At 50.4% G+C, this 20,738-nt stretch overlaps 5 protein-coding genes across 5 annotated transcripts; 3 read left to right on the forward strand and 2 right to left on the reverse strand.

Annotated features, from left to right (window-relative positions):
- Window positions 1–5,517: 5,517 nt before the first annotated feature.
- On the reverse strand, window positions 5,518–6,960 carry BGZ61DRAFT_463029 (uncharacterized protein; the record flags this gene model as incomplete). Its single annotated transcript, XM_046247375.1, has 5 exons — window positions 5,518–5,922; window positions 5,967–6,162; window positions 6,401–6,621; window positions 6,693–6,821; window positions 6,883–6,960. Coding segments are annotated over 3 exons (678 nt in total), but the record flags the coding sequence as incomplete, so codon positions are not given.
- Window positions 6,961–11,144: 4,184 nt separating this feature from the next.
- On the forward strand, window positions 11,145–13,261 carry BGZ61DRAFT_463043 (putative phosphatase regulatory subunit-domain-containing protein). The gene has a single exon (XM_046247376.1). The coding sequence runs from the start codon at window positions 11,565–11,567 to the stop codon at window positions 12,933–12,935; it is 1,371 nt and encodes a 456-aa protein (XP_046096526.1). The 5' UTR covers window positions 11,145–11,564; the 3' UTR covers window positions 12,936–13,261.
- A 1,306-nt stretch (window positions 13,262–14,567) lies between these two features.
- BGZ61DRAFT_322835 (uncharacterized protein) lies at window positions 14,568–14,786 on the forward strand (the record flags this gene model as incomplete). Its single annotated transcript, XM_046238960.1, has 1 exon — window positions 14,568–14,786. A coding segment is annotated over one exon (219 nt), but the record flags the coding sequence as incomplete, so codon positions are not given.
- Window positions 14,787–16,584: 1,798 nt separating this feature from the next.
- Window positions 16,585–17,442, reverse strand: BGZ61DRAFT_463051 (uncharacterized protein; the record flags this gene model as incomplete). Its single annotated transcript, XM_046247377.1, has 1 exon — window positions 16,585–17,442. A coding segment is annotated over one exon (731 nt), but the record flags the coding sequence as incomplete, so codon positions are not given.
- Window positions 17,443–19,526: 2,084 nt separating this feature from the next.
- Window positions 19,527–20,144, forward strand: BGZ61DRAFT_294847 (uncharacterized protein; the record flags this gene model as incomplete). Its single annotated transcript, XM_046238620.1, has 1 exon — window positions 19,527–20,144. A coding segment is annotated over one exon (618 nt), but the record flags the coding sequence as incomplete, so codon positions are not given.
- Between the last annotated feature and the right edge of the window lie 594 nt (window positions 20,145–20,738).

Below are 20,738 nucleotides of genomic sequence, written 5' to 3' on the forward strand. Positions count from 1 at the left end.
GTTCCCACGTAGGCTCAGAGTAACCAACCCACTTCACTAAAGCTTCCTTGCGCCTTACGCCTTCCTCAGTCTTCCACTGCTCATCCAAAATGCGTTCTACCTGCCACTCCTCCTCGCCATCAACCAGAATGGGTGCCGGTTGTGTGTTATCAGGTCTCTGTGAGGGCAAGTAGTCTGTCGGCGCTGGGCGTAATAGGTCGACGTGAAAGACTGGGTGAATCCTACCAGGTACGTCCAACTGATAGGAGTGAGAGTTAACTTCCCGGACCACTTGGTACTTGGCATGTAGCCAGTCCAGCTTCTTCGATGGTCTTGTGGTCTTTACGTTCTTCAAACTCAGATAGACCCAATCGCCTGGCTTATACCTCGGGGCTGCTGTACGGGACTTGTTGGCGAACCGTTCCTGCTTCTCCTGGGCCATGGCGATGGCCGCCTGTGCCCATTCTGTAGCGTCTTGCAATCGTCTTATGAAGTCCTCAGCGAGAGTTTCGCCCTCCTTCTGCTTTCCCTCGGTCATGCGGTCTGCCACCAGGCGGATCGGTTCGTTGTGGTAGCCATGCATAAAGAAGAATGGGCTCAGGCCTGTTGAGGATGCTTCTCGGTTGTTTATGCTTGCCATTACAATTGGCAAGAGGTCCAGCCAGTTATCCTGAGTGTAGGTGGCCCAAATCCGTATGATCTTCTCAATCTCCTGATTCATACGCTCTGTAGCGCCATCAGTCTGAGGGTGATATCCCGTTGAGAGCCGTTGTTCAACCTTAAGAAGTTTGCAAAAGTGCTTCCACAAATCGCTCACAAACTGTGGCCCTCTGTCACTAGTTATTGCTGTCGGTATGCCATGAATTGGGTAGTGGCGCTCAAAGAGCCTCTTTGCAACTGCTTCAGATGAGATGTCATCCATTCCCTCTAGCTCTACCCCCTTTGTCAGGCGATCAGTGATGACCATGCAATTTGTCGCTTTATCCCTTCCAGATGGTGGTAAGTCTGTAATGAAGTCGATTGAGATCTCTCCCCAGATGCGCTCAGGGACTGGCATTGGCTTGAGGAGCCCCTTCTTGGTGTCTCTCCAGATCGTATTCCTGCCGCAGACCTCACAGTTCCTCACAAACTGGCGTACATCTGCTGCAGCCCCAGGCCAGAAGAACTGTCTCGATAGAATAGTATAGGTAAGGTCTCTACCAGGATGTCCAGTGATATGGGAGTCGTGAATATCCTGAATGATCTTCGTGCGAAGGGGTTCTAAATTCGGAATCCAGACTCGATCGCGGAAGCGAAGAAGACCTCGTTCATCCACGGTGCACTCAGTAATGCTAATAGTTCTCTCCTTCTGAAGGTGAGTAGGCAAGTTTCTTTCGTCCCTAGCCACACACATTGTGAGTTGTCGGTAGAGTTCATCCTTTCGAGCTTCATGCCATAGGGTCTGTAGTTCTTGGTCTTCAAAAAGCCGTACTTCCTCCTCAAAGTTGATCTCCTCAGGGTTCGCCGGAACCCCCATCGATGCAATGTGCACACTTTTGAGGTGTTCGGACTGGAACATCTTCATGAATCTAGCCTTCAACCGCTCGTCGCTACCATCTGCTGGGAGGTCCTGTTCCCTACGAGACAGGGTATCAGGACGCCCCAAGCTCTTGCCTGGCCTCCACTCTAGAGTGAAGTTGAACCTAGCGAGGTACTCGGACCAACGCACTTGCCTCTCAGTAAGTTGCTTCTCAGAATAAAAGTACTTTAAGTTCTTATGGTCTGTAAGAACTGTAAAGTGCTTAACTGCCTGCAACTCGGGCTGCCATGCTTCAAGACAGCGTATAATGGCAAGGAGTTCCTTATCATGGATGGGGTAGTTGGCTTCAGCAGGAGAGTGCTTCTTCGACAAATAAGCAACAGGGCGCCAAATGCTATAGTCATCCTTCTGTAGCATCAGTCCTCCTGTAGCGTAGCCAGATGAATCAGCCTCGACCATAGTCTCTCTCTCTGGGTCGAAGTGCGCGAGGATGGGGGCCGTGATGAGTATTTCCTTCAGCTTGTCAAATGCCTCTTCACATCGGTCGTCCCATTTGAACTGAACATCCTTCTTAGTTAGCTCGGTCAACGGTCGAGCTACATCTGAGAAGTCTTGGATAAAAACTCGATAGAAGTTTACAAAGCCAATGAACCCACGAACTCCTTTGACTGAAGTTGGTGTAGCCCATTCTCTGATTGCCTTGACTTTCTCAGGGTCGACTCGGATGCCAACCTCTGCCTCGATCACAAAGCCTAAATACTTCACAGTCTTGGCCTCGAATTCGCACTTATCGATATCAATCTGGAGGCCAGCATCCATCAATCGCTGTAGAACTTGGCCGACCTTCCTCCTGTGGTCCTTGAGGGACCCTGAGGAATACACCAAAACGTCATCCACGTATGCGGAAACAAAGTCATCTAAGTATTCTTGCAAGGTGCTGTTGATGTAGCGTTGGAAGGCGGCAGGGGCTCCAGTCAACCCAAATGGCATGACTCGGTACTCAAAGGAACCATATCTCGTGCGAAAGGCCGTTTTGTGTACATCTTCCTCCGCTATCCGCACCTTATTGAAGGCAGCGATAATGTCGAGCTTTGTGAACCACTTTGCCTTTGCGATGTTCCTTAAGGTTTCGCTCAGAAGCGGGAGAGGGTATCGGTCCTTCTTGGTAATGTTGTTTAACCCTCGGTAGTCGACGCAAAAGCGAATTCCTCCACCTGGTTTCTTAACCAATAGGACTGGGGCAGCTGCCGGGGAGCTGCTCGCGCGGATGAACTCCTTGTCCAGCAGCTCAGTGAGGGTCTTCCTTAAGACCAGGAGCTCTTCTCTTCTCATACCGTACAACGGGCTCCAAGGGAGGTTCTTCTCGTTTCCATCTTTGTCCTTCATGATCTCGATTCGAAGGTCGATGCCGGGTCGTAGGGGCGGGAGTTTGTCGGCCAGTTTCCTGCTGAATGCCTGGAGCCATTGGTGGTAATGCTCTGGCAGCTTCTCCTTCGGATCTGTCCTTGCCCTTGGTCGTAGGGCCTTGTCGATGTCTTTTATGGTGACCGCGAATACTCCAGTGCCGTGACGTCTCCTATCCCGCCGTACCTCGGCCATAAATACCGAGGCCATTACCTGCTTGATCTTCGTTTCTGAGACTGGGGGCCGTTTTGCTTGGTTCCACACTTGGATACCGGAGGATCTGATTGTCAGGCGCCCTTTCCTTGCTGAGATATGTACGTCCTCATCTTCCATCCATGGTTTCCCGAGGATGATACTATAGTTCAGCTTCGGGATCACATAGAAGAAGACGCGCTGTCGCTGGTGCCCGTCGATGTCAACTGATGCGTATGTCACTGTATCGATGACTGTATTCGGGGTGTCTGTTGCATTCTCAAGCTTCCGGGGGGTGATAGGAATCCGGGGCAGTCCCAGGGAGTGGAAGAGTTGTTCGTCCATAGCAGCGTAGCAAAGGCATCCATAGTCGATAAGGGCTGTAGTGAAGTCGGTTCCATTAAGCCTAATATCAGCTAGAAAGGGGTCTCCATCCATCTTCGCCTTGCCATCTGTCTTCCATTCCCTTAGGGCTGCCGCGTGCCCCTATTGTTCATCCTCTCCCTCCTCCTGGCTGCTCTCTTCCTCCTCTACTGCTGCCTCAGTGACCTGAGGGCGCGCCGATGAGATTTTGATGCGTGGTTGCGACCCAGGACGGATGGGCGCTGCTAACGGGCATGTGAGGATCCTGCAGTCGTCTCTTCCGCAACGAAGGCAGCGGTGCTCGAGGCGTCGTGCGTCAATTTCTTCCTGGCTAACCCACTTGGCTCTCTTGCCTAGTAGTGCCCTATCCTGCGGCCGCTTCGATGGGTACCCATTGAGGTTGCTGTTATTCCTTCGAGGTTTCAAGGTGTTCACTTGTGTCGTGCCCGTGGGGGTTGGTTCCCATTCCATCATATCTTCTCTCTTTGCCGTCTGTGGTGTTGGTGGGGGGGGGCTCGGTTGCCCCTTGCTGCCTGACTTCTTCCATTGACCCAGGAGCTCCATAGCATTGCTCAGCTTCTGACACCTCGTTGCCAGCTGCACATAGGTAACCAGCTCTTCTTGGTTTACCGGTACAAGCGCCATCTTCAGCTTGTCATTCAAGGCATTAACCAGGTAGGAAATCTTGCTATTATCCGGCCATGACTCCGCATTAGCATTGGAGATCTCCTTCTCAAAGCGGGGGTAGAAGGAGTTAAAGGACTCATTTTCTCCTTGCTTAAGGGAGTGAAGTGCTTGAATGGCCTTCCTCTCAAGGTCGTGATCTCCGTATAAGAGCTCCAAACGGGTAAGGAGTACTGCTGGGTCCGGTTCCGTATCGGTTTGCCGTGTCTCATTCCGTACATATGTGGTGACGTTCTGCTTGGCCTTTCCTGCTAGCCGAGAGTATACATATGTGAACTGCAACCTGGGGCTGCCTAGGGCGTCGGCATCTTCCCGCAGCTTGTTTTCCATCTCTAGCTTCCACCCAGGCCATATGGGTTTGTTTCCTTCGTAGAGGGCAGGGTCGGGTAGACGTGGGCGCGGTCGATGGGCTGGCTTCGGTTCGGGTTCGGGTTTGGTCTCGTGCTTGATTTCGGGCTCGGGGGTACTAATCTTCGGGATTGGGGTGCTGAGTCCGCTTGGTGTTAGGGGAGTGCCGTCCCCCTGGACTGCAGCTGCAACTGCCTGAATCTTCAATCTGATTTCTTCATCCTTCTCTGCAATGCTTCTTCTCAGCTCTTCATTCCTCTCTGCGGAGGCTTTCCTGAGTTCAGCGTTTTCCTCTCTCATAAGCCTGAGTTCCTGCATGATGGCCTCGAGGGCTACAGGTAGTGTCGGGCTGTCCATCCTAACGGTTCTAACTTCAAACAAAAGAATAAGTGATCTTTGATGTATGTGAACGGCCTCTAGTAACTGTATTCCAGCTATCTAGTCCAGGATGCTATTTACATCAAAGATGAAGAAGAAAGAAAGAAATTCCTAAGTGCCCCTGAGCTGTGGAATGATTTCCCATCCCTGGCGCGCACGAGCCAAGTACGTCTTGCGGCACAGCCGCAAGGATATGGGCCCTGGCCCGTGACACATACGGACTGCTGCAAAGGTCTACGAAGTCAGCCTAGCAACGCTAAGACGCCGAGTTAAGGAGAGAGCTTCCCGACGCGATAGTACGCCCAATTCGCGAAAGCTCACGGAATTCGAGGAGAAGACAATTATTGAATATGTCCTCGACCTAGATGCGCGATCATTTCCTCCCCGGCTTTGCGATGTGGAAGATATGGCCAATCGACTACTTGCCGACCGCGACGCGCCTCCAGTCGGCAAGTGCTGGGCCACGAACTTTGTCAAGCGACAACCAGAGATCAAGACGCGTTTTACGCGTAGATATGACTATCAAGGGGCCCAATGCGAAGATCCGAATATCATTTGGTGCTGGTTTCAGCTTGTGCGGAATACAATCGCGAAATATGGTATCCAGGAGTCAGATATCTACTATAACTTTGATGAGACTGGGTTTATGATGGGTATTATCTCAACTGGGATGGTCGTTACGAGTGCTGAACGACGTGGAAGACCAAAAATGGCCCAACAAGGAAATAGGGAATGGGCTACTATGATCCAGGGCGTTAATTCCCAAGGGTGGGCGACCCCGCCGTTTATCATTATTACATCACTATCAAGTCTGCGCTGGACAACAGTCTATCCCTTTCCTGGAGTAGCAGCTCCCCCTCCCTCTCCATTCTCTCGATGTACATCCTAGCCATATCCAAAACCTCGCCCTTGCTGATACTATTATCACTGCAAACCCTGCCTCCTCTGGTATCTCCATTTCCTCCGGTATCTCTGCCCCCGGTGTCATCGGATGCTTCAGTAGTGTGAGCCACTATAGATTTCCGGTCAAGGTCAGCAGGTAGCATGTGAGCAGGCTCATGTACTGCATGTTCAGTCTCTCACGATACTGCTTCTCGACCTGGTTGTGAGAATCTAGAGCAAGTCGTCGCTGATGCGTACACTCTTTGGGTGATGATCGCAAAGATGCTTCCGGGTTTTCTTTCGGGATCTCTTTTAGGCTTCCTTGAGGCAGTCCGTAGTTGAAGACCACTGTGTGTCCGCCGTCATTAATGTCGCTATTTGCCGGGTTGCCAAGCGCTGATCCGCGATCGCCGCTTTCGCGGACTTTATTTTATTTTCTTGGGTTTTCAGAGTGTAGGTAGATAATAAGTCTTTCCCTGTAGTTGTTGAAGGTGTTGCAGAAGGCGTACACTGTCAGTTTTACCCCAGAAGTTGGGAACAGGTGGTATATCCCCTTTATTATTGAGGTTAGCCAATGTGCAGAATGACTCAAAAATGACTTACAGGAAGCATTAACGACCTCAAAATCGAAGATAAGCGGGTATCGCAAACGGTGATATAGAAGAAATCGGTGTATTAGTTGACCAGGGATCCGTCGAATCAGTCATAGAGGGTGATATCCAGAACTGATCGTGGCAGTCTCCAGGCGCTTCTATAAATGGAGAGGTCAGATTAGTAAATTCGCCATCAGTGCTATTCTGGAGTGGGGAATGGATCCCGGTGCTCGGGTATGCACTTCCATCAAAAATTTGATGAATATCGGATATCGGAATCTAAGCAAATAAGCATTAGACTAAATACTAGCTAGTATGAATGCCGAATTTGGGCTTCTCCTTGCATACACCTTTGAATACGACTCCCCTCTCGGAATAATCGCATTTGTCAGTTATCATGTTATCAAGGGTTGGACGAGCGAGTATGTCGGACAGCTAGTAGCAGGGGCAGTCATATTGCCAATCCTCTCTAAATCCACCTATATCTGGACATCGATAACTAGAATGGAATTGCTACTAGAATAAATCAAGTCAGCTTACCTCGTCCATTTTGTTCTCAAGCCTACAGTCGTTGGCAGTAGTTTGGCAAGGACATATTGACTCAAAATACTAGTCTTCAAGGCTGAAAGCTGGGTACAAAAAGTCTTGTGAATCTGGTGACATGGCATTTGCAGGCAGCCAAATCTCACTAAAGAAGCACCAGGAAAAGTCCTTTCCCATAATGTTGGCTTCGCCGACCTCTTATCACTGGTGGGCGATCGCCGATCCAAGAGATTTTATCCACTACGCCCGAATTCTAATCCAGGGTAGGTTAGTCGGGTCTAGACCATCCATGGCTGTGTTACAGCATGACTTGTGGTGTTGCCATTCCACGCCTGGGGCTGTAAAATCGACATGTTTGGCGGGCGAGTCGAGCTAGACCCTTCTTGGGCATTTCGACCACAAATATGTCAAATACTGGCTAAAGCTAGCCGCCGCGTAGGGGGCTGGCACCCTCAATCAAAATGGCCAAGATCAAGGTGCGCACGAGCGGCGTTAGCCGTGAAGGCCACCAGCACGGGCAAAATATTCATGTGTCAGAAAGTCGGATTGGGAAGTGGGAGGTAACATGTTGGAGTGGAGAATGTGGAGTCCAGACCTTGGTTTGGAGGGACCACGAAATTATGACGCTATTACTACGTAGAAGTGGACGAAATAGGGCCAATCCCCGCTCGTTGATGTAATCCTGGTATCGAATCATCAGATTCTCAAGGTCTTGACCCTTTCGTCCGCTGGTACCCTGTGTCAAGGCTCCAGCGGCACCGATCCTTATAACCGTAATGAGCAGGGTTTCTCAATCAAGCCACTCACTAATGTGCACTGACCTGTCGAGGATCACGACCAATGAGCGCAAGCCACGGAGTGAAATAAGGCTGATTGCACGGCTACCGGATTCTTGAGGTTTGCAACCACTCTCTGGTCTCGACCCACATTACAACTCAATATCGTCACATGTGGGAGACGGAGCAAGCCGCTGCAGAGTGTGGCGTCGAAAAGCCAGGCTTTAACTCACTACCCTGGACGACGGTGACCATGATCCCACATTGTAGAGAAAATTGTGTGGTGCGATATGTGAGGGCACCAGAGGTCGGAAGAAGCTATCGCATCAATTCAGCATGCAATAATTCAGCACGCAATGCAAGCTTTTAGTTGCAGAGTTCGTCTCTACTCTCACCATGGGACATTGGCCCTGTCGCATTAGGACCAGTTTTCGGGCAGTGTTCCCGTCTTTCTCCATCACATTAAACAAGTCCCCTTCTCGAGATGTTTGGCAACACTTGATCGCGCCACATGGAGTCGTCAATTTGTAGTCTACCAGCTAACGACAGGGGGTCATAAACGCCCCCACTGAGAGCAGGGGCAGGGTCCGCGACCGTAGGCACTGGAAGAGGACACCGGCATCGATTGCAGGGTTACACCCGATGGCCACGTATCACTTTCTTCTGTCTAATGCACCGCCCCGACGGGTACAACTATATCCCGAGTTGATGAATCTCCGTTGCAACTCCCTTTCATGCCGCTCCGGTGTGATATGAGACTGGCATTCGTCCTAGTTCGGTGAGAGGATGGGGTATAACCCGCGTTTCTGACGCCCATTCTCGAGGCAATAGTAGCAGCCTGTACACTGGTAAGCGGTAACGCCGTTCAGTGCAGGTCCATTGCTGACCAGCTGGGTAGGGCTCCAATTTGCTGAGCGCTAAGGACCCTGTATAAGCCTGTGTTATACACGAGATTGAACATGCCCTGGAGAACGGGCGTACAGCAGCAATAGCGACTTTAGATGTAAAAGGCGCCTATGATGCCACCCTCCGACGAAGGTTGATGCTACGGATGATCCAGCAAGGCTGGTCGCGACAGCTAGTCCGGATTGTCGGTGCCTTTACGGAAGGCAGGTCAGCTAGCATCCGGCTAGACGATACGATAACAGAAGCCGGCCCTATTAGGTGCGGACTGCCCCTCTATCTCCAATCCTCTTTCTGCTCTATTGTGATGGAGCCAACGGTCCATCTGGAGTTTTAATACAGTGGGGGCCAGTAGCTAGCTCATTATGGCCCTACTTAAGGCGTCTAGTCTGCCCGAGAAATTGAAAGGACGCGCTTTTTCCTTCTTTTACACTTGACCATACCTTTTGTCGCTTCACACTTGTAACACTACAGCTGTCGCAGCAGCTCTTGTCGATATTTATCTCTTTCATAATGGGTGATGAGATGCAGTCAGATTCTGGAGAGAAAAAGATTGTGCTCTGGAAAGGCGACAGTGAAGAGTCATTTAAAACAAAGCCCCGCGGGGCCCATCCCATCCCATGGCAGTTTTCGCAAAATGCTGACCCTTTCGAGTAATTGTCGGATCTAGGGATGGATTGCTCCCACGCAGGCGTAAAGCAACCGATTTCTGACTCCGTAACCTAACAAACGATGAGCATGTACTTCAATTTCAGAGATGACAATGCCCCACGGTTCGTCCCAACGATCTGGATACCCTATGCTCGTTCTCGCGGAAAATTATGCAGGAAACCCACAGGGATATCGATTTCTGTGGAGTGTGAAGGATGTTTTTTTGGGGGGCGGGGAAGGGCTGATTCGTACGGAGTAGCTGGGGGTAGATCCCCGAGTGGATTCAAAATAAAGAGGATGCATGGTACCTACATTTTCGGCTGTGTAACGGGATAGGACCAGGTCCAAAGGACATATTGTAGTGTCCATTGTCGGGAGAAAGGTTGGAGTGACCTCTATAGTGATTGTTTGCAATGAGTTATAATGGAATTGAGTCTGGGTTGGTATGCTCTAATGGGCGAGAAAAGTGGTCATGCGTTGATTTCGCTGGGACTTATTATAAGCTTTGAGTTGAAGCATTCTGGATGTTGGGGAGAACACTCTGTGGCAGCAAATTAGTGGTAGCCACCCCTCGATGCAAGTATGGGCTGATTCCAAAGGCCATCGCCGAGTCACGAGGAATATTGCGTAGGCCCAAAGTCGATCCATCTGGGCGTTTGTGGCTTATTCTGAGGCAACAAGTTGGGATCCCGGCTCGTGGGCGGATGCTGCTCTGTTTTACGTAGTATTCACCATGCAGCACTTTTGCCGCGATGCGCGCCAGTTAGCTTCATGGCAGTGCAGATTCTCAGTGCGAGGCTCTTCCCACCATCCCCACCCCGATGCATTACGGGCGCGGGAGGCTCCTACGGGCGATTTGCGGCCAGGGGTCCGAATCGCGGATCGAACGATGGCTCAAGTCCTGGACCCTTTAAGCCACATGGATTTCAACCAATCATCGGCAACTTATTGTCAGCAGAGGGAGACCACAACAAGGGAGCTTTTCTTGTTGAAGATTGATCTCATGGTTTTGAGTCATGATTTCTTCCCCGCAGGACCTGATGAGTTTGCTAGTGGGTGATTAGAGCAGTAGTCAAAAAGTCACTGTGAACCATAGTTAACTTGGCCATCAATCAGATGCGACTGTGGACTCTGCTGGCATGACAAAAGGACTGCAAGGGTTTGGATCCTGCCGGTAGGTCTAGACTCGGGGATGTGGCAAGGGAAACCCTGTAGGGACTAAGCTACAGGCTTTGTACCTACTAGCGTACTGTAAGCATTTACCAGCAATTCGGCGATAAGGCTTTGAGGGGGGCCGGTCGGGTGTGCGGGGCTTGGGATCCAGATCGCGGATGCTCTCCATGGCGAATTACAGGGCGAGATGGAAGCCGTGTGGCATCGGCCATCACACTTGGTGACTCTGCTATCAATGCTAACAACGAGTGGCCGGTCGAGGCTTCAGGAATGGTGACATTTGCAAGAGAAAAATCTACGGATCGAAATACGCGTATGTAGAAAGTCGAGGTATCTGATCTTCTCTCCCCTTGTTTTATCCACGGCTCCGGGCGTCCTCTACTTGATTTGAACTTCGTACTGAGCCATGGCTGCGAGAATGATAGCTAGTGCTCACCTGTATTTACACGTTATAAATAATTACCTCACTTCCATTGCAATTGACAGCGACTCCCGTCTTTAACTAAAGGTGCCCTGTTGATGCAATTCCCCCACGATGCAACGGATGCAACGGAAGTGCCAGTCTTCCATCACGCCACCACGCGATAGTACGAGTTACCTCGTGGCTGTGATAGCTAAAAAGAAACCAGGTGACCTGATGCAGGGTCTCGACCTGTGCAAGCATTAGGGGAGAATAAATCATGCGTGCGTGTATGTATACTTACTGCATTATTATGTACGTGTGGAACGACCGATGCCCTGGTGTGCGCCCTCCAACAAAGTGCCGGTGGCGCCGTCTACCATGTCTTTCTCCTTGGCGAATGTACACCGAGAGAAGAGGAAGAATGGAAAACTTTCGATGTTTTAGCGTACCCTCCACAGTTACATCACCAATCGCTATCACCAACACCAACACCCATCACTTAAACACCACCATGCATATAGGGCATCGCACCACCAGCGAATATTTGCTCGCACCGCTTCCCTACCACTCAGCCTCATCATATCATTCTAAGATCCAAAAAAATCGAACTCTTTACGGCTAATATTGCTATAATTGAGCGCTTGGCACCATTTGATTCTGCAGCTGTCGCATTCCCACCGTCGGTCACGTCGGCACCACTCGGCGACACTATTCCAGCCTTCACACCGTTCCCACTGAGCGCTTACCCACATCTCCTTGTCCTTGATCCAAAAATGCCATACACTCGTCCATTGAAACCATCTCCATGCTCCCCGTCATCTGAGACAGTCCATTTGGATGTACCATGGTCTTTGCCAACGAAACCCCGACAATCTGAGAACCAATCCGCTAAGAATCTCCCCCAGGCGCTAAGGGACTCTCGGACTCATGAATCATCCTTGACGCCGCCCCCTTCAGATATTGTGGCAGATCTGAGAGCATCCTGTGATGCCCCTCACAAATCCGATGATGCAGTCCTTACCGAATCCGAAGACGAAACAGAGGACTGGCGACAAAGCAAACAGCGGGTAGTTCGCAAAATGTCTGGCGAGTTGGTCCGGCCCATACTACGCCCGCCGCCGTCTCGTCGGCGCCCTGCGAGCATGCCAACCAGTCCCACCGCCACAAAGTCGGTTCACTTCCACAGCCACTTGGAAGAGACTCTCAATTTTTTTCGATTGGATTGTCCCCTTTCTATCAGCGCTGGGTCACGATCCGGTCAAGTCGATAAGAGCAGCAGGGAACGTCCCATGTCCCGACAAGATGCAGCGGGTCAGTGGGAGATGGTTACGCCCAACTTCCCGCGGCAGAGCGGATCGCGCGAGTCCCAATTTGTGTATATCAAGAAGTTGAGGTTATTGGACGACCAAAATTCCATGCAAGGCTTGGTGGCTGTCCGGAATGTGGCATTTCAAAAGTCGGTTACCTGTCGCTTCACGTTTGACAACTGGAAGACGACCTCGAACGTCGCCGCAGCATACAGCGATGGAAACGCCTCAGGAGAAGCCCCTTCGGGCTACGACTTTTTCGTCTTCACCATTGAGCTCTCCGACATTGTCAACCTCGAATCCAAAATTGCCCACTTGTCTGTCCGCTACGCCGTCAATGGCCAAGAGTATTGGGATAACAACTCTGGCCGCAACTTTCAGGTCTGTTTCTTCAAGAAGACTTTGCCGCGGGATGACAATGTCCTGGTTCAGGTTGTTCCATTGCAGTCACGTAATGGCGTCCCCAATAATGTCACGGTGGTGAAGCCCACGTCTAGTCCCTTTCGAGGGTTGGACCTCGCAAAATGTTACAGCATCAGCGCATCACTTAATGCAACGGTCCGAGCTGCCAAACGCAAAGCTTCTAGAAACGACAGCGCGGGGTCTATGAACGCTACGGTTGGCAGTCTCAAGCTATCGTCTCGTTCATTTGCGCAAAAGTCGACAAAGTCTGGCATCAGTGCAGGCTGCTCCGAGTCAAAGTTCACCATCTCAATGCGCAGTGGCTCCGACAGATACTGCTCCCAGCGTGCGCTGACAGCACACACCCTCCTTGGCGACATCGACATGTACGACAACTTAAACACAATACCCTTTCGTCCGTATGGGTTATGTTGAATGATGGATCGATGGTTTCACTTTTGCCACTGGCTGTATTTCTGATTTGTGTTCTGCTGCCACTGGCCATATTCGATAATAATAAATGAAGAAGATAGATCTTGGGTCGAATGGATCCGAGATAACAGAACAGAGGTAGTGTAGGATATTAGCGATGTGGGCTGAGCTTGCAGCGAAATGGCGCGGAATTGGGGTGTACGAGAATGACCAGGTTTCCCACACACTTCACTCAAAATTCATTCTTGAGTTTTATAAATAAATCGAGCGCTAAAAGATTTATGAAGGGTCTAGAGATTAGATTGGAAGAAAACATAGTTGACTTGTGGTGTGATCAGCTTGAACAGGCGCTAACATGTGATTAATGGGCTTCATATGATAGTTACGCGCGCATGACGCAATGAGAAGCATTGTACAGGTATACGGACCAGCCTAGGAACTTATGAAAAATCGTCTGGACGCAAACGAGGCGATCGAGTTCTTCCGCGCAGGTCTCGTCAAAGTGCCGTTCACGATGGTTTCCCTCAGCCGGCTCTCGGAGGTGTTTGATTTGATGGCCATGGGCAAAATCGTTGTTCGATACGTCGTTGACACCGCTAATTGATGTCTCGGTGTATATTAGAGCTGTCGATTCTGAATGACCCGATTACGGCATGAATATCTATTGGGAGTGCAGAAGGCGAACGCCCTGTGAACTCTGTTGTTACTATACATGGACTAAGTTGAGGTAGGATTCCGATTACCCCGCGCCATCCGTTTGTAGGTTCGAGGAAGCCGCGAAAATTCAATCGCAGCGAAGTACCATTGGTGCAGTACGGCGGATTGCCTTGAGTGTGAGGGGCCTAAATCCGGTACCTAAGTGATCGTCGTCCCTTCGGGGTGCCCAGAACGGGACCCCGTCTAGGCAAAGACCAGCGTAGCCAGAAGCGCGAGCGTCATGGATGGATGCCACAGGCGCAGACCCATTTCTGATGGGTACAGGTGGCGGCAGGAATGGCGGGGTCCCAGGAATGGCGGGGTCCCAGGAATGGAATATAGCTGCATTATTTGCCGAGGTCCAATACGATGATGGTCTGCTCACCCAGTCCTGAACGTCATCCCTAGCATCAGAGTCAAAACTCGCTACCACCCTTCCGATCCTGCATAACTCAGTCGACCCCCAGCGCTGGCACGGAATGCGTATTGCACGATCGTGACATGCAGTGGGTGGCAACAAGTTTGAATCATTGTCAGGTATACGTCGGCTAGCCTAGCTAGATTAGGCAGGTAAATCCTCGCCGCCTTTAAAAACAGCCCCTCGTTCGCGAGGAAAGAACTGAAAAAAACTCAACTAATTAGGGCTAAATATAAAAGCGGCACGACAACAACACGATAAGTACCTGACACTGATTCAAACTTATTGCCACTCACTGTATGATCATGACATGGCCTGAGCTGTCCAAAAACATCCCCTCGCGTTATCGTGACCACCCTCACGGTCTATGCCATCAATGAGTCGTGACACTTGAGGTGAGCTCTTTACTTAATCCCATCTTACCTTTGTGGCAACTAATCTGTGTCCTTTTTTTTTTTTTTGTGGCAACCCGAAGCAAGAACGCCATGTCCATCTCCCAGGTGTACTACATTGCCAACACCGCACGAGCTAAGCTCTCCTCTGAAGCTGCCCGACCCGACCAGAACCTCCGCCTACTCGTCGGGCATGCCAACCTCCTCGAGTCTCTGATGCTCGAACTTTCTGGCGTGTTGAGAGATCAGGAGAACTGGTTTACCCAATTGTTGGGGGGTGCTATGAAGCCTGAGGAACGACATATTCGGTGGGCCGATAGCGTCGTCGAGGAGCATCCCGAGGAGGACTTGACACGCTGATGACGACCTGCCCGACGCCTCGATGGTCTCTATACGGAGGAGCATCTCAAAAGTTCTGTCCCGTGCCAAGCCGCTAACGGCGCCACCGATCATCTTTCTTCCTTACTGTCTCTCTTGATCAATGGCACCAAATACGTCTAGTCGTCGGGCTCAAGGCCTGTGGCGGCAAGACCTCTGCAGAGATTGCCTTCCTAACTGGGCTTTATATTCGGCAGGTCAACCGTATCTATGCCCGGGCTATTGAACGTGGATTGACCCCTTGGTCCGGCCTGTCTATCCGGGATGAATTTGTGCAAGACGCTCCTCGCTCTGGCCGTCCTAGCAAGCAGACTGATGAGGCCAAACAACAAGTCATCGCCAAGGTACGCCAGAATACGGAAGGGAAAAAACCTGTGCGGATATTGCCGGTGACCTTAGCTTGGAAGGTTTCAACATCTCCACTATGACTATCTGGAGGATCTTATCAAAAGCTGGATTCCAAAAGCCAAGCTGACGAGGAAGCCAGCCACCCCAGAGGGCTAAGCAAGCTCGGCATTGTGAAGGGTCGGATCGAACTACCCTGGCGGAGGCTGCCGATTTATCGATTTATGGGGCAAAAGGCAACCCTAGCACAGAACTGGGTCTGGAACCCTGCAGATGCTTCACACGGAGACTAAATTTCACGATCCAGACTCGGCCGGAAAATCTTATATCAGCCCACGGATTAACGGAGGCAGCCGGCCAGGCCACGCAAGTGGCACCAATGGCTGCATCGACTCTTGATACACCGGAGACCAATCAGAACACAACTCAAATTGTAATATCTGAGGCATATATAAATAAGCGCTGTGGCAATTGTCCTGTTTCCACGCTAGTGAGCGCAGGATTGGAATTCAACCAAGACTTCGAAATCGAACGACGATTATCACTACCTGCTGCTGAGGCGCCGTAGATGGAATACGATCTCGAGGCATTCAATTGGGACCGAGAGAGGTGCCGGACAACAGTGAGACAAACCCTAGCCCCGTTTCACACTACCCCCAAACAAAATTGTCCCACCAAGCCCACCGATTCTTCTTCCCTGTCCTTGCCACCAGCACACGCGCAATGCCCTAGAGTTTCAGATGGCTGACAAAGGACGCCAAGTTCTCACTCGGCGCGTCGCTCTTTCCGAGCTCAGATCTCGGTGACCCTCCTCATCGCTTTGTTCAGCCATGTTGGTTTATCTTCGACAGCTTCTCTCCGCCGACAGCTAGCTTCACATCAAGTGGATGTCACAGGTCTTTTTTGGTGCGGGGTCGGCGCACGACTACGGAAGGCTATATCCAGGACTGGGTCAAAACCCATTTTCCATCGATTTTAGTCAATACAGGGACCCTACCCCATACCCCATGTCGCCCACCCCACCTCGGTATATGGATTAATTCATATCGAAATATACCATACTACGTATTGAAAATAAAAAATGATGTGCGCGAACGGCCCGGGCGTGGACGGCCACGTTTGCCCCCGTTTGCTCCCGGACAGCATCGTCCGCGCACGTTTATGTTTCCATCGCAATACACTAAATCTATTATCCTTTCGTTATGCCTCCAATACTCGTGTACTGCCCAGCATGGGTCCGTACTCAACATGCCACGATCTTACGGGATAACCCTTCTTGGGTCTCCTGTCCGCATTGTGGTAGCCCCCTAGCCGATAAGCCCTCCGACAATGTTCGAGCATGGCATGTCTGGGACGCCCAATGTTGGTTAGAATTAGTGGAAATTCACTTCTTCACTGCTGAATACGACAAAATACAAAGGTGCATTTATTAACGTGGGAAGCACTTTCGAAGAGCTCATATCAGGACTCTGGTATAATCTGTGAATATGAATCTCGGCGTATGTCAAGCCTTGTCTACGTCAGATGTTGTGCATTCCCAGCATGCCTTATCACTCCATATCTGGCCCCCCGATGACTTCTGGAAGTTGGCATCTTTCAAAGAGTAGCCACTAAACAGACATTGGTACCGGTCGCGACTGAAATCGTAGCCCGATGCACGGCAGCCTCTTCGGTTGGAGCAAATGGTTGCGCAGTTCTCAGCATCCACAGTGTGTGGGTAAATCATGACGACGTAGAACCGAGCTCCGGCATTGACAGTACCAGCTTGGTTACAATGGTATTGAGGATCGATGTTTTTGCTGAGGGTACATTGTGATCCGGAGGGTGGAAGCCCCGGTACAATGGACGGCGTTTCCATTCCGCACCTAGTACAGTTTGCACAGCCAACATCGTACCAAGAAGTCGGAGATACCGGTTCCTCAAGAAAGCCACCTTCAGCTAGACCTTTCTCATAGAAGCGACATGGCGTATCGGGATCCGAAGAGTTCCATCCGTATGAGTTGCACCTCAACCAGCCATGACAGATGAAGGCGCAATCTTGGATGTTTTCCTGCGGCATGCCGTTATAGATAATTCCCCATCCATCGCCCGAGAGGAAATCGCCCTTCTTGTTGCATTGTGCGCCTTCGGGTATTGCTTCAGCGTCGTGGCAGGCGCCCGGGTATGAGAACCCGGGTGGGCATGTTGTATAAATAATCGTCTGAAGAGGGGCATGGCGTGGTCTTTTGGCTGTCCGTCTGCGAAGATGAGTGAAGAAACGTCCCGTTCTGAACAAACATCCGGATTTGATCTAGCAGGGACGCTGATGCAAAATCGACGAAGCCTACGAGGGCTAATACGAGTGATCCTCTCAGCCGCATAGCGAACGGGGGGAGAATGGTGGTTGAGGAAGCACAGCGGTGAGAAAATCTGGATTTGTTTGGAGGAAAAAGAAGGTGGCTTTGAACAACTCTGGAGGTGAATCGCTCAGTAAAATAGTACCGCCTGCTGCATCTCTCGTATAGCACGGAATTGCTCTCCCCCGCTCCGGCGCTAGACAATATCAATGACCCATGTCATTGGCATCCCCGCTCATAACCCGATAACGAGCGCGGGATTCCGCCGAAATTGGAGATAGCGGCTGTTCAGAAGACAACTGACAGCGTGGGCAATGTTGTCTATTGAGTCGCATACCTTAAGTTAACCGAGACGTAACTATCTATTGCTAGAAATGTATTTCCTAATGGATAGGTAGATCAGCTTTCCCTTCAAGTCAGGGCTCCTAATAGTGTAACCAGTGCGTGTGAAAGCCTCAAACTGCTCATTTAGTCCGTTTGACTTGGCCAAACTAAACTACCGGTCCATTTGACTTTGCCAGACTAAACTACCAGTTTGCCTGAGATTCGCATACTGCACTATTGGTCTGTCCGTCACGGTCAAACTAAACTACAGTGCAAACTGTAATCTACACTATTAGTCTGAACAGAATACCATGCCCCACCACCCTTTCGCTAGCATCACCCTTTCGCTAGCATCACCCTTTCGCTAGCATCACCCTTTCGCTAGCATCACCCTTTCGCTAGCATCACCCTTTCGCTAGCATCACCCTTTCGCTAGCATCACCCTTTCGCTAGCATCACCCTTTCGCTAACCAAATTGAGGCTATCTCTACCAAAAATCTGTTTTTTCAACCCTTAGGGATTATAATCAATTTTAATGATATAAATATAAAAGAAATATTACCTGGTAGAGAATTGAATAATTTACGTATTTTTAGGTCTTTTGACCAGCCGCCCCGATCGAGTGGTGTGCTGAGGAGACTCAATTTCCTCCCTGACTACAATAACTGAAGCAGCCTCCTCCTCTGAGACTGACTCCTCCGAAGAGTCAGATTCCACCACAACAGAGTTCATTTTGCTCCCTTTTTCAGCAATATCTTCACCGGCAGCTAGAGCTTCGCTTAGACTCATGAAACGTCTGTTGGGATTAGGAATAGCCTTCCTCTTCTTCCCTCTCTTCAATCGAGCCAATTCCTCCTCCAGGCTGGCAATTCTCACGGCATGCGCCGCCAGCGTCTGTTCCTGGGTCTCAAAACCTTTTGCTATCACAGTATATCGCCTCCAGGTCTTTGGTGTTTTGTTTAAGCCAAGATCACGAATATGACGGCTCGTCTTTGGAGTATCATCCGAGCCAAAATAAGGCGTCCGTTCTAGAGTCCCCTTTGAACTGCCCGTTGCTCTGTCCTCTTGAATTTCTGGATGCCGCAGAGCTTTGGCTCGTGAGATTGGCCAATTGCCAGTAGTTCTCCAACCGGAGAGTATATTCTTCTCAGTCATTCCAACTTCACGAGCCTTGGCGTAGGCTCTGATGAAGTTGACTTTATCCACCGGCGTTGAGTCAGTCAGAGAGGCTAGTTTTTCCAGCTCTCGTCGATATGCAGCTTTGGAGGCATTAAAAACCCCATTATCCAATGACTGGAGGCCATGAGAACAATAGGCAGGGAGGTAGCAACAACAGACGTTGTTTAAAAAGCACGCAGCCATCCATTCAACCTTCTTTCCGTTAGCAGTGATTCCTGATTGAATAAGCAAACAACGCACCGTTGCATGACTCCCATGGCCGTCTAGGATGATTAATCTAGCATCTGACTCGTCGGCAGGCTTAGTTTGAGGCAAGTAGACTCTTTCAAGCCACTCAACACCAATGTGGTCGTCCGTCCAACCGTTAGGTGAAGTTATATAGTGCCAATCAGCTATCTTCTTGAATTCCTTAAGGAACCACTGTTGTTGGAGTTCCTTTCCTTTGAATATGATGCCAAGAGTCAAAGCACGACCGTCAGCGGTAATGGCCTCAATAAATGAAGTCCAACTTCGCGTCTGTGGTCCTTTCATTCAGGAGGCTAAGAATAATCTCCATAGCGCTTATGAAGAGTTATTCCTTCGAGTTTGCACATCAAGAACGCTTCCGCTCTTGAGAAACGGCCAGTGGAGTTGGGCAATGGTTGCATCGTACCTGAAAAAGGTTACTGCCCTTGAGGATATGATTGCTGGCGGACTTTACATAGTATGTGGCCAGGTGCCGCGGATTCGGGAGCTGCTCACATTGGAAGTGGGGAACGGCCCTTCCACGACGCGAGGCATCTTCTTGTGGAACGGGTCAGTGATCTACCTCCTTCGACATCATAAAGCCAAAAGATCTACAAACCGAGAGTTCTATGTAGCTCGCTTCTTACCAGCGCGGCTGGGAATGGTCATGGTTCGGTACCTGGCCTGTATACGCCGGCTTGCACAGCTCTTACGGCGAGAACAGCATGGGAACCATCGTCAAGACCAACTCGGCTATGATAAGCATGTCTTGCTCTCCTCAAACGGCAAGACATGGGCATCATCTCATATCACTACAGTCTTAAGAGCAGCAACGGCCTGTGTATGGAAAATGGAGCTAAATGTTCAACAGTACCGGCAAGTTACTGTAGGCATCACAGAGAAACACGTTCGCGAGGTCCACCAACCTTTCAATCGTTACGATGACCATAGTATCGATGCTGATATCAATGTTTCCTTTGCATGGCAGAGTGGCCACCGTCCAATACAACGCGCTATCAGCTATGGTCTCGATGGGGCGTTCCCACATCAACTCCAACCTGCCCTTCTTCGGGCTTATGAGTGGGCATCCACACGATGGCACCAGTTCATCCATCAGCCCAGCAAGAAGACGGAAGTTACAGTTGGCAACAGCTCTCGAAGCAGGCTCACCAACGACGTCGTTAACCTCATCGTCTGATCAGACCTCCCTCGCTTAGGAGAGAGACCAGGGGAGCTATTAGCCGGACGCCTCTTTCTTGCATGATCTCCTTACCCTTCCTCCGACTCGCTAGCATACTTTGAGGTCCTGACTCGGCGGGTGACTGGAGACTGTGGCCGTGGGTAGCGGCTCGTAGAAGACAAGGAATACATGGTACTGCCCTTCAATTTTGCTGTATCTAAAAGGACAGTCTTCTCCAAATAGCTCCCCAACTGTCTTCTGGTTGTAATTAAAGTCGCCCAGCTCCGTGATGCCATCACTAAGATGGGCGTGATGAACGAGCCTGTTCTCGAA

This window comes from Ilyonectria robusta, assembly GCF_021365365.1.
Source record: "Ilyonectria robusta strain PMI_751 chromosome Unknown BGZ61scaffold_34, whole genome shotgun sequence".
NCBI lineage: Eukaryota > Fungi > Ascomycota > Sordariomycetes > Hypocreales > Nectriaceae > Ilyonectria > Ilyonectria robusta.

Bases quoted from the DNA above. Each gene is read 5' to 3' on its own strand.
- BGZ61DRAFT_463043 (XM_046247376.1), top strand. From the start codon at position 11,565: ATGCCATACACTCGTCCATTGAAACCATCTCCATGCTCCCCGTCATCT.